This window comes from Choloepus didactylus, chromosome 12, assembly GCF_015220235.1.
Source record: "Choloepus didactylus isolate mChoDid1 chromosome 12, mChoDid1.pri, whole genome shotgun sequence".
Classification (NCBI taxonomy): Eukaryota; Metazoa; Chordata; class Mammalia; order Pilosa; family Megalonychidae; genus Choloepus; species Choloepus didactylus.
Window position 1 is genome coordinate 2550898 of NC_051318.1, and position 12624 is coordinate 2563521.

Here is a 12624-nt window from a genome sequence, read left to right on the forward strand (position 1 = left end):
TCGAGGGACTGAAGCTTCCCTTTTGGTCACAGCTGCCTGAAGGGCCTCTTTGGGGCGCACTGCCCATGCTGTCAATCCACCACCGTCCCCTGACTCGTGTTACCTCCTCTCCCTTCTCTGCTTGTGCACATCTGCCCAGCTGATCCCAGAACCCGGGAGAAGCATCCCTGGGCCATTCTATCTCAGGGAAAAACCCTCCTCTGAATTCATGTAATGCTTGGCTGTCAGTGAGGAAGGGAGTGGGCAGATAAAACAAAATCCTGGGCAAGGTCGTTAAGTATCTCATCATCACTAGGTATCTGACCTTGGATAAATCCACTGACCTTGCATAACTGTCCTGTCTTCATCCTCAAAATAGAGTAATATCTGCACTGCATCTCAGACACGTTACCAGGGTAAAGGGATGTCGTGTGTATGAAATGCTTTGCATATGCCAGTTGATTATACTTAGGTAAGAGTCTCACATTATTTACACTAATTTCAGCTGTGATGATTTACTTTCTAGCAATCTCAGTTGTCTTTCATGTATGCTTCTCTTATTGACTCAACAAAATTAAAAGTACATACAAGTAAAAAGATAAAAAATTGAGTGTAATACCATCACCAATAAATAACCACTATTACATGTGTGTGTACATCTTTACAAATTGCTTTTTACGTTTATCAGCATATCCTATGCATATTCCTGTTTCACAACTCTGTTTCCTCTCTCTCAAGTGCAAACATAGTATTTTTTAGAAAAACAATAACAATAGTACTTGTGTTTATTGAACACCTTTCATGTTCTAGGAAGTCTGGATGAAGCAGCATGGCTCAGATATCCGATGTTCTAATGGGACCTTCTCACTCCCCTATACGGATGTCAGATCTAGGAAGAAAAAGAAAAGATACAGGACTGTAGGCTTTATTTTGGAATGTGATCATGAGAAGAAAGCAGAAAATAAGATTGAGGAATTAAATGGCAGATCTGTAATAAATACAAAAATCAGATGTGTTGTTTTGATGCATATGAATGATAATTGGATTTTTAAAAATTTTATTGTAGCAACATGTACATAAAAATTTGTCATTTTAACCATTTTTAATTGTGCAATTTAGTGGTATTAGTGGTTCCTCAAAAAAGTTAAACAGCATTACCCCATGACTGGCAATTCCACCCCTAGGTGTATACCCAAAAGAATTGAAAAGAGACACTCAAACAGATACTTGTAACAAATGTTCAGGGCAGCTTTATTCACAATACCAGAAGGTGGAAACCACCCAAGTCTCCATCAATGGATGATGGACCAACAAAATGTGGTGTATTCATACGATGGACTATTATTCAACCATTAAAAGGAATGACGTTCTGATACATGAGACAACATGGGTTAACCTTGAAAACATGCTGAGCCAGGCACCAAAGGACAGATATTGTGTGGATATTTCCACTTACGTGATATAGCTAGCACAAGCAAAGTCATAGAGATGGGAAGTGGATGGTAGGGTACCAGGGGCTGGGGTGGGGAGGGGAAATGGGGAATTACTGCTTAGTGAATACAGAGTTCCCGATCGGGGTGGTGGAAAGTTTTGTTACTGGATGGAGGTGATGGTAGCACAACATTGTGAATGCAATTAATTAGAGCAAGCAGAGTGTTTTGATTTGTGTTGCTGCTTCTTACTAAGTGCAGAGCACTGTGTCTTGGGTATAATAAATATTAAATAAATAGGATTTACTCACAGTTTGACACAAGCACTTTATGATTGTTTAAATGTGAGCTTATTTACGACCGACCATCTACGCTGAAGCATTCATCTGTGTGTTCTTAGTAGCCAGTCGAAGTCAGCGCATGTAACAGTGACTTCTCTTTCTCTTCTCCTCTCCCTTCTGTGCAGTTCGTCGCCCAGCCCAATTGCCAACAGCTGCTTGCGTCTCGCTGGTACGACGAGTTCCCAGGCTGGAGGAGAAGACACTGGGCAGTGAAGATGGTGACGTGCTTCATCGTAGGCCTTCTTTTCCCTGTCTTCTCGGTGTGCTACCTGATAGCCCCTAAGAGCCCGCTCGGGCTCTTCATCAGGAAGCCCTTTATCAAGTTCATCTGCCACACGGCATCCTATCTGACGTTTCTGTTCCTGCTGCTGCTTGCCTCGCAGCACATCGACAGGTCAGACTTGAACAGACAAGGACCTCCACCAACCATCGTCGAGTGGATGATATTACCGTGGGTCCTGGGTAAATGTGCTACTATAGAAAATACAAATAAAACGTGTGACTGCCCTCGCATTGTGTTGCTCAGAGAGGAACAGTCGTTAGAGCATGGCACTTAGGTCTGCCTAAAACCTGTTCTGACGTTGTAGCTCCAATTCCTAATCCCCCAAAGCTCAATAAATAGTTTCTAAGCGGTGGCAGCCCTGCTCCCAAGGACAGCCTTAGGAAATGAAACCTGAAGTTTTCGTACTCCAGATTTTAATGACTTCAAAGCTCTGGATGATTCTCTGTTTGGTTTTTTGTTTGTGTGTTTATTTGTCTTTCAAATCTTTTCATCCTGTGTCATTGCCATATATAATCATTCTAATTTTCTTAATCAGTATGCTGTTTAAAAGACAAGTAAAATTACTGCAGAATTAATATATTATACAGAAAGTAACTAACCATTTTTAAATATCAATCTATTCAAATTTATCTTTGAAATTTGATATTAAGTCAAGATGATAGGGAAATAAACAATAGGGAAGCCCCCAATCTCTATGCTGTCGATACCTGAAGAAAATTATTTTGGATCTGTAGTAAATCATGGTAAGGAAGAAAATATTAAAATCAGCTAGTGCAAACCTGTTTTCCTTTTTTTATTGTTATTGTAGCCACGGTTGAATTTTACATTTTAATGATTCTTTCCTCTATCCAACTGTGGTTTACTAAGAAATTGCGTTTTCTCAAATTAGTTCATCCTTTTAACCCTCTGAGATCACATCTGTCTAATTGTTCAGTAATTAGAAAATATGTGACAGATTTCACGATTCACAGTTTCAGAAGATCAGTTTGGCTTAACCGCAATACTTCTGGAGAGGCTGTAAAATAAGGAAAAGGCAGACAAAAAAAAAAGATAGCCTATCTGAATCTGAGATATACCCACTTTTCAATTTTAAAGATTATATATTCTCTAAGTACCATCAAAAAGAAAATTCTATAGGGACAAGATGCACGTTCTCATTAATCAGAAGTACGTTAAGTGTGGTCATGTTTAAATTAGAAGGAAAGATTAATCCGTCAATGTCCTTTCAAATCAAATAATTATGATATTGCAGTTTCTATTAAAGATAAAATTATCCTGCCTATATCAATTTAAATTAAATTTCTCACATCACTTATGTTCTTTATGGAGTTTTCTTCATAGAAAATCTCTTTTGAAAATTCATACCAAATAATCTAGGAATTTTATGTTTCCCTTACGGGTAGTTTACATTGAATGTCCCAAGATCCTGATTTCCCAAATGAAGTAATAAGCATTTCCTTTTGAATAAGTAAGTATCATACACCATAAGAAAATATAGTATTTCCAGTCTCTCCTTTATGCTGTCAATTAAAATTTGTTGTGTTCCTTCTGTGTGTTAGGCCTGGGGCAGTGTGATAATGATACAAAAGAACAACCAAAAAAGCCCTATTCCCTCATGAAGCCTAAATTCTAGTGGAGGAAATAGATACTAAACAAGCAGAGAGATATATGATATAATGTCAGAAAATGGTAAATGACAGAAAGAAAAAGGAAAGTTCCAGACTTTGAATAACTTGTACAATTACAACAGCCATTGGCTGCCTCCTACATGCAAAACCTGTAACAGAATATTCCATGGAAATCAACTAGAATAAATCACCTCCAAGTCACAGCTAAACAGTTAAAAAAAATGTGTAGATTTAATTGTGAGAATTAGAATTCCAGTCTAGGGAAGTATCTGCCAAAGACAGCATTTTCTCAAGATACCCTGACCATAGGGAGTTAATTCAACTGTGAAGTTTTATGATCTGAAAAGATTTTCTAGAATCAAAAAATACACCTCAGTGATCATCCTGCTTGAATTGCAGCCATGAGAAAAGGAATGTTGATATATCAAATGGTTATACTGTTACCAGCCGTGGTGAATCCCGTGCCTCTGATAGCCAATACTGAGGTCTAAGAGTTTTACTAGATCCATGAGCGTAAGTGGAAAGTTCCAAGTTATTAGATCACGTTGTGCAGGAAAAGCAGTGGCCTGGAGCTCATGGCAGGTGCCCATGAGATCCTATGAAATTCTGGGTGATCCCAGCCTCTCAGGGTTTTCAGTGAAAGATGTCCCGTGAAGGGCCTCAGAAGTCCCACTGAGTCCTGTTATCCGGTGCTGCAGCGCTACTGTTACTAAGGCAGGGAAATCTGGTCTCTTTTGGGGGGTGTGGGGGTTAAGGCATTGGGTAAGAATGTTTTCTTCTTTCACACAAGTGTGATACAGAGTCAAGGCGTGGTGCGGGTTCTGACCTGCTGATGAGCTTTGTTGTCTCACCAGGTTGGGTATCTGATAAGGCAACTGCCACAAGTTCCCCTTAACAGTTAATCCACTGTAGAGTCCTAGTGTATAATTACAAGACGGAACAACTGATGGAAAACGGTGTGGTTTATTCTAATCCCAAACCGTTAGGAATGTTTCCCCTATTATATTAATTTTCCCAACGATAGATTGATAGAATCATGGTTTTTTCTCAAGCCTTCTGAACTGAATTAGATTTTCAGCCCATGTTACCTCTGTGAGCTACATGTTGCCTAAAATAATACTTTTTTTATTGTACTAAATTTACTGTCTTTTAATCTTCAGATTAAAAGAAGATTTCTTTTAATCTTCTTTTAATTCCCAGACTCGTGTCACCTTACTTTTCCATTTCTCATTTTGTTCATACCGAGAAAAAGATGTTTGCTTTATTCGTTTTATATATTTTCTAACATAAAATTTCACTTTTCTGGAAAGTTCTCTAACTTTAAAGCCTATTCTTTAAAAACAATCTCTTTATCTCCTTAAGAGGCATAGTTTTGTATAGGAATTGCTATTTTATATAAGTTGCTGTGCACTCAATTAGATCCAGATATCTCATAATTTTTGCACAGTGACAGAATGTTCCCATGTTATTTTCAATATCTTTCCTGTAGAAGTTCAACATTTTGTTGACTTATTAAACCAATTCATTGAGTTTTGTGTCTTTAGAAAACATTCTGCAATGACTCATATCCTGCTGCAGTGTCATTGATAAGCTGTAACTCATCACACTGCAAAGCTTTTTGGATTATTTTTCCTTCAGGCTTGCCTGTATTAAAGAGCTCTCTACCCAACTTCTCTCTCACCAAACAGCCTCAAGAGATCCTCCTGCAGATATTTAGTCTCAGAATAAACTTCAGAATATAGAAAAAAGAAACCTAAAAGCCTCATGTAGGGCTTAAGCTATTATTTTGGTCATCTCTTCACACAGTTCTGATGAGTTGAGAAAACTAATCATAAGCAGTTCTGGTATTTTCTATCAATAGAAAGGTAGATCTAGATAGAAACACCAACATACTTCTCAAATGCTCAAATTACCCATTTAAGTTAGAGTAAAAAGTGAAATGGTAGTTGGTCAGTCAGCCCTAAAAAAGTGAAATGGTAGTTGGTCAGTCAGCCCTAAGGGCCTGACGGTAGACTATCCACTTTTCAGCTTCTGGGAGAGAGACTGTCCTGGGCATGGCTGAAGGATGGAGCAGAAGGACCCTGGGTCCCGGGCCCCAGAGCCTGGCTGCTCCCACTGTAAAGCCTCTTAACTCACTCAGGACTTGATTTTTACCATCTATTTCTAGGAATATGAAATGAATTGTGTCTAAGTTTCCTTTTATCATATGATAAATCCCTTTACACATACATTTACGTGCAAACTAAATACAGCATGTTACATGTATAATGTATTTGGGAGAATTCATCTAAATTATAGCAGTTGTTTTACCTCAAGTAAATGTTCTTTGTTTCTGGAGATATGGAGTACAATTTGAAAACAAACAAAAAACATTGGGTACCCCCAAAAACCCATAAGGATTTTTTCTCAGATTCCATGATAACTCATTGCTAACAGCCAAGACTGTAATCCCTTCCCAAAAAGCACACATCCATACTAAATACCTATATGTAAACTTACGTGATCATCTTAGGAAAAAATGATAAAAACAGAGAATCAAGTGAAACTTTAATGAAGGCTGACAAATAAAATAGGAAATATTTTGTTCCTATGAGAAAGCAAACTGCTGCTGAAGGAGCTTGGCATTATGTGTGTAGCTAAGAGGCCACAGTTAAACTGGATATTAATCTGTGTACACGAGCATGATGAGATAAGGGTGAACTGTGGAAGAGAGCTGAGCTCTGTTGAAAACCGATGTTAGACGTTAGCTAAGATTTGCTCATAATGTCCATATTATAAATCTTACCCATAACACTTCTTATTTCCAGTTTTTTTCTAGCAAAATTTGCCTCTCATTTCCATGATTTCATTTCATAGTTTTATTTATCAAAAGGTTGATCTTAACAAATACAAAACTTTCAATGAGGCCTACCAAATAGATGTAAAATGAAAAATTGTGATCCAGTTCTCACCCAGGTTAAGATACTGAAGGAGGCAAACAATGCTAAGTATACTTCTCCTTCCTGAGGCCATTTCTTCATCTTTTTTGAATAGGCATTCAAATCATATGACTTCAAGTACTTGTACTTTCAGCCTCTCCCTTGAAGTACCCATCATTCAAACAGCCACAAAAGATATCCTTGCAGTTTGAAGAAAAAATCCTATAGCTTTTCCCCTTGGCATAGTGCTCTAGCAACCTAGAAAACTAATTGCACAGACTGAAGTCACTCAACACAGCAGAACATCTGTTTATTAATTTAAAAGGGATATTTTAATTGTCAAGGAAACCAGAATATCATTGCAGTATGACAAATAGTCTTCATTTTCCTGTTTATCCATGGGGTATTTTAAACCTACCTTTAGGGATTTATCAAGGCCAATAGTAAAATCTCAAACAAGATAGTTATGTAAATCGAGTTGTTGTGTACCTAATAATGCTGAGTAAATTACTTTCTTTACTGGAGAGGAAAGGAACTCTTTTAGCCCATGATAATGCAGTGCAAATCAAGAGAAACCGAGAATGAGCTCTCCCAGCCTTGGGAGAAGGTTTGGCAGCCTGGTTCAGAGGGTCTGAAGGAAGAGGAGGAAAGATGGACAGACGGAGGAGCTGAGACCGAGAGTGGCAGGGTCGGAGAAGGAGACACGGCAGGCAATTGGCGTGGTGCTCACGGGTTCAGAGTGACCACAGGAGCAGTAGGCTGGTGATCGTCATAATGAGAGCAGGAAGTAAGAAGTTGGCACTGTGCTGAGCGGTTTAAATACTGTCCTTGTCTGACCTTCACAGGAGCCCCTGCGATACGTGGTGCTGGTGTCTCATTTCGCAGACAGGGAAACAGGCCTAGCAAGGCAGGGTCCCACAGCCAAGGTCAAACAGCTGATGAGCGGTAGGAACTAGACCCAAACTCCGCCACTGTTTCCCCAGGTCTGGAGCCTGGACCCCTTGTGAGGTGCGGCCCCAGAAGTGAGAGAGGTGGCATTTAGGGGGCAAACCAGCCTGGGTCACGGTCCGCACTTGGACACTTCTTTCCTGTTGGCTCCGATGCAGTTTTACCAGTGTAGGTCTCACACAGGTTCAAGTTGAATAGACCCCGTTTACGATCCAGCAGATGTAGAACACCCTTCAGGATGCACATTTGATTCTTTTTACTATCGAGTGTCATATGTGCAGACACAGCCAACTTATCACCCACCACCCACCGTGGCCTCCATCGCCACCTCTCCCGTCACCCTGCGGCTGAGCCAAAGTGCATGCTCTAGGGGGTTCCTAATAACAAAACGAGCAGTGTATTACAAAAAAGAATAAAGTCCATTGATACGACCTTGAGATGTTTCCTTTTCGGTTTTCATGGATCAATTGCTAAGACCTAAAGTAAAATTCCCTTTCTTCCCAGGGCATTTTTAACTTTTTAATCGTTTATTGATGTGATTATGTGTGTGTGGGCAGGTAGGGAGGCAGTCAGGAAAATCTTGAGATAAATATATTTCCTCTGTACATGATTGCTTTTGAAATAGAAACTTAGAACTGGAAAGCGGTGAATTTCATAGAGAAAATGAATATTCACTCATTCAGAAATATATATTGAGCAACTACTGCTGTTCATTGAGGAGACTTTTGACCAAACATTGAAAGAATATTTAGTAATTCTTTTTTCACCTACATAAACATTCTTTGCCTTTTTTCATGGAAAGTTTTAAGTTAAACGGAAATCTTAGAAAAAGAGTGCTACTGTATTAATAGAAGGTTCTTACTTGACTTTTAAATAACTATATATAGAACATTAGCTATCAGATGATCCCATATTCCCAAGTTCTGCAATCCACATCTTCGTCTAAAACAAACATGGGATAATTTCTTGGCACACTTTGAAAATAGACGCTCTCTCAATGATATATTCCTAAGTTTTTTTCTCAGTGTTCAATCATAGTAGTTTATGGGTTTTCAGATGTCTCCAAATGAACATATCTAACTATCTTGAACTGTGCTTTACTGACAAATATTTCAATCACTGTGGATGTTTATGAAAAGTTCAGATTTTTAAATTGTCCACTACGTTGACTGATTCAGAATTTCCAGAGGCCCTCAGACACTAACGATTGAGGACCTATCCTGAAAGCCGAATTTCATGTGAATTTCCTATCATGTAACAGCTTTATTAGGGAGTCTCAACTCAGAATCCAAACACGAGATGTGTCACTTCTCCCCTCACTCGCTCCAACCAGCCAATACCAAATGTCCTTTTTCTGTTGCCTCATAACATCGCTAGTCAAAATCATTAATTTCTTAAAACTTTAAAAAATAGGCCCAGGTCGGTTTAAAATTCAAATCTTACACTCATTTAAGGCTCTCGCCTTCCTCACGAAGGGCGGAGGTGTGGCTTGAAGAACTGGAATTTTCCACCCTTGCCTCAGCCTCAACTCCGACGCTGGAAGGAAGGAGGGTGTGAGCTCCGTGCATCCCCATTCCTGGGTTGCCGCAGGAGCGCGGGCTGCAGAGGCAATTCAGCATCTTCGTTCTCTGGCTGGTGTCCTGCCCACACCCTTTCCTTGTTGGTGGTCACTGCATCCCTGGCTGATACTGGTGGCCTTTGAATGGACACTGACGCGCTGACCGTCCTGAGGGCCACTGGGTGTTCCTCAGAGCCCGGCTCTGCTGCACTCAGAGCAGTTCTCTGGTTCAGTCGCGGCTCTGCTGCACGTCTCCCAGCCTCTCTACTCCCGGAACCGGAACCAGAACCAGCAGCCGGTATCACCAGGACCCCTGACCCAGCAGGCAGCCATTTGAGCTCTGGCAAGGTGCTTCCTTCCGAGCCTCACAGGCCTTTCACATTATCCTGCTGAGGCCAGGCTGACCCACTGTGCCCTCGCTCCAAACCCCACTACTTCTCTACTTTCCCAGGGAGAAATGAGCAAGCCGATTGCCTGTGTGGGTGCCCCAGCAGGGACTGAGTTTCTCCTCATTGTAGAAACCCCCATCTTTATGAGGCCTCCCCCTCTCGAATTTGGAAGGTGGTGGACCATCAGCCCCTCTGGAGTCCACTTTTAGCACAACTGAACTGCCCTGACCCCATGGCTCTCTTGCCACTGTTCTTTCCGTTGAGTGCATGGGGCAGCACACGAGGTAGACCTGACGTCCCCCTGTGTAGACCATGGGGGTGGAGGGGCTGCCACTCTCCCTCCCGCTGTTTTCTCCATAGAGTGTGTACACAGTTGGCACACGGGGTAGACCTGATGTCCTCCCATGTAGACCACGGGGGTGGAGGGGCAGGTGGTTGGTGATGGATACAGCCCTGATGCCAGAGGAAAGGGTGGGCTACACTCTTCAGAAAGCAGACCCCTGGGGCCCATGTCATCCTCTTTGGGTTTTAACTTCAAGATGAGTCACTGGGTGCCAGCCCTTAACTCAGAGCCTGTTTGTGTCCAGCATAGCCTGAGTCTCGGCTGAGTAGAATAACTACATGTAGATGTCTCTGTGAATGGAAGTACAATTTTGACTAGTGACAGTTTTTTGCTTCCTGATTCTAAAAAGAAAAAATAATCCAGCAGGGAGAATTCTTTGCATTCTCTTTCACCGTCCGTTGATTTGACGTCCCTGCATGGGACTCAGTGTTTGTGTGGAGGGACTTTCAGGGTCAGACCCCGACCAGCTTTGGGGCTGAAATGCCAGCTTGGAGGTCGCCGCGGGTGCGAGGGTAACTTGTTCTTTGTTGAGGGCTGTTGTTTGCTCTTTGTATAAGCACCGATGGCAAGAAAGGGTAAGAAGAGAGATCCGTTTGCAGAGTGACACTTTCTCACATGAAAGCAGAGCTGCTGGCTGTGCCCGCTGAGGTCTGACTGTGTGGAGCTCCGTCTCATCCGTCCACCAGCTTCACGGGGCAGGGCGCAATGGAGAACTCAGATAGCCCTGCGTGGAAACTGCAATGGGAAAGGTAAAAACCTCCAGCATACACACGTATTTTTAAAAGGAAGTTCTCTGAGTCATTTGCACTATGATCTTTTCTTTGTCAGTCCCCACAGCCTTGACATCAAGGCTTGCGATCAGGCTCCGCCGCGGCTCTGAGAAATCACGTCATCTGTTTATAAACAGCAGAAAGCAATTTTGAGATGTTCCCATTGTGGGAACAGGACATACATATTGTGCCAGAAGCTCCCTCATGCTTTATTCTCTTTGGGCTTTTTACTTACTGTGGATTGTTTACTGTGTGGATGCATTTCTCAGTCGGTTAATAGCACCCTCTAATTTTTCTAAAGGCTTCGTTCTTCAAAAATTCAGTGAGGGTTGCCAGAATAGATTAAACCTGGGATTTTGTTAGCGTGTTCATAATGAATAAAAATCAATAGCCATCCAACAGGTGTGTAAGACTTGAGCTATATGAATTGATTCTCCAATCTAGTGTTTTGGGGAAAAGGTCCCAGGTCCCACTTCCAAGGAGCACTGGTTGGCAGTGCTGTCTACCACTCAAGCGGGAAGTGATGCTGTGTGAGCCCAGTTTTACCAGGATCTCTGTTTCTCTCTTACAGTCATGTCTTTCAAAGGTCCCAGATGAAGTGGGATTTTGTGTTGTCAAGAAACTCAGATTTACTGTGCCCTCCTTGAACTCCAAAGGAACTCTAATGTATCAGAACTTTAAGTTTTGTTGTTTCTCTTCTTAGGAAACCATAGCGGTCACCCAGTCTAAACTTGTGGTTGAAATGTCATCTCCTTGAACCCCAGGAGTAAGAGCAGAGCTGGCCCTGAGACCAAGGTGCTCTCGGGTTACAATGTCGCCTTGTCCTAGCTCATAACTGCATCTTTAGAACTCCTTCCCAATCGCCCCCACTCTGCCCACCAAAGAAACAGCCCTCGTGTGTTTCTTTGTCTAAATTGTTACGCTTGAAACATTTGACATTACCTGTCTCAGTGACTGTTGGCCTTCCGGTTTGGGAGAAGCAGGTGTATAAACAACTCAATTTATCTGAAAAAGAGCATAAGATATAAAGACCCAGTTGGTTGGCAGGTATGTTATAATACATACAAATTGGAAACCAACAGAATCTCCACGGCCTGGGGTTGGAATGAACTTCGATATCACACAGCCTAGGTCCCCTCGTTGGAATGCAGCTGCCTGAAGACGTCCCATCTCTGGGTTGGAGTCTGTACCTCGCAGTACTGTCCCAGTATTGAAACAATTCTGATTGCCTGAGAAATCTTCCTTACATTGAGCCAGAAGCTTTCTCTTGATGGTTTTCCCTTCAAAGATCCAATTTCTGCTTTCTGGGGCAGGCCAGATCAAGTCTGTGCCCCCTTCTACGCAACAGTTTTTAATCTCTGATGGCAGCTATTTTATTGACTGATTTTAGTAAAATTTTGATAATCCAAATAGGAAGAGACAAAGTCTGGCAGTTTATGCCATTGAGGTAGGATCATCCTTGGAGTGCATGACTTAGAGTCGTGTACTTGAAACCTCTCTTTTCTGAAGTGAGAAAACTGAACCCTGGAGGGGTTAGACTCTCTGGCTGTGGTTACAGGGTTGATCACTGGTTGAGGTAAGCCTGGCACCTGACCTAGCTAACTCAGTCCCGTTCTTACCACTCCACCTCCCGCCGACCGTGAGCTCGACAAGCATTTGTTCAGTCAGCCACTGCTCAAGGACATGGCCCAATCTCTGGGAATAGGCAAGCTTTCAAACCAAACAAGACAAATAAGCTGTATTTTGAAATCTCCTCAAGAATAAGAAAATGCTGCCCAAGAGCACCACATAAAGGAGATTCAGATGCAGTCCTGGAGTCTCCATCAGCTGGTAGGAGAGCATTACTCACGCTTCCTGCCTCCTGGGGCCTCCGTTTTCTTGTGATGGATTCTGAGAGTCTATCGAGGTTCACCAGGAAAACGCACCATGCCATCCCGGGAGGGGCTGGTGTTTCCATGAGTGCCAAGCATTTTTCCTCATTGGATAAAACAATTTCTAGTTTCCCATGAGCTCTAAATTCAGTAAGTGCACGACACT

The 12624-nt window shown here is 41.9% G+C and overlaps 1 protein-coding gene across 4 annotated transcripts in view; it reads left to right on the forward strand.

Annotated features, from left to right (window-relative positions):
* The window catches only part of TRPC4 (transient receptor potential cation channel subfamily C member 4), a 233831-nt gene that overhangs the window by 185354 nt on the left and 35853 nt on the right, over positions 1 to 12624 (forward strand). For all 4 annotated transcript variants that reach the window (XM_037800477.1, XM_037800479.1, XM_037800478.1 and 1 more), the window contains one exon: positions 1876 to 2212. In XM_037800477.1, coding sequence (XP_037656405.1) covers positions 1876 to 2212 — 337 coding nt within the window. The remainder of the gene's footprint in view (positions 1 to 1875; positions 2213 to 12624) is intronic.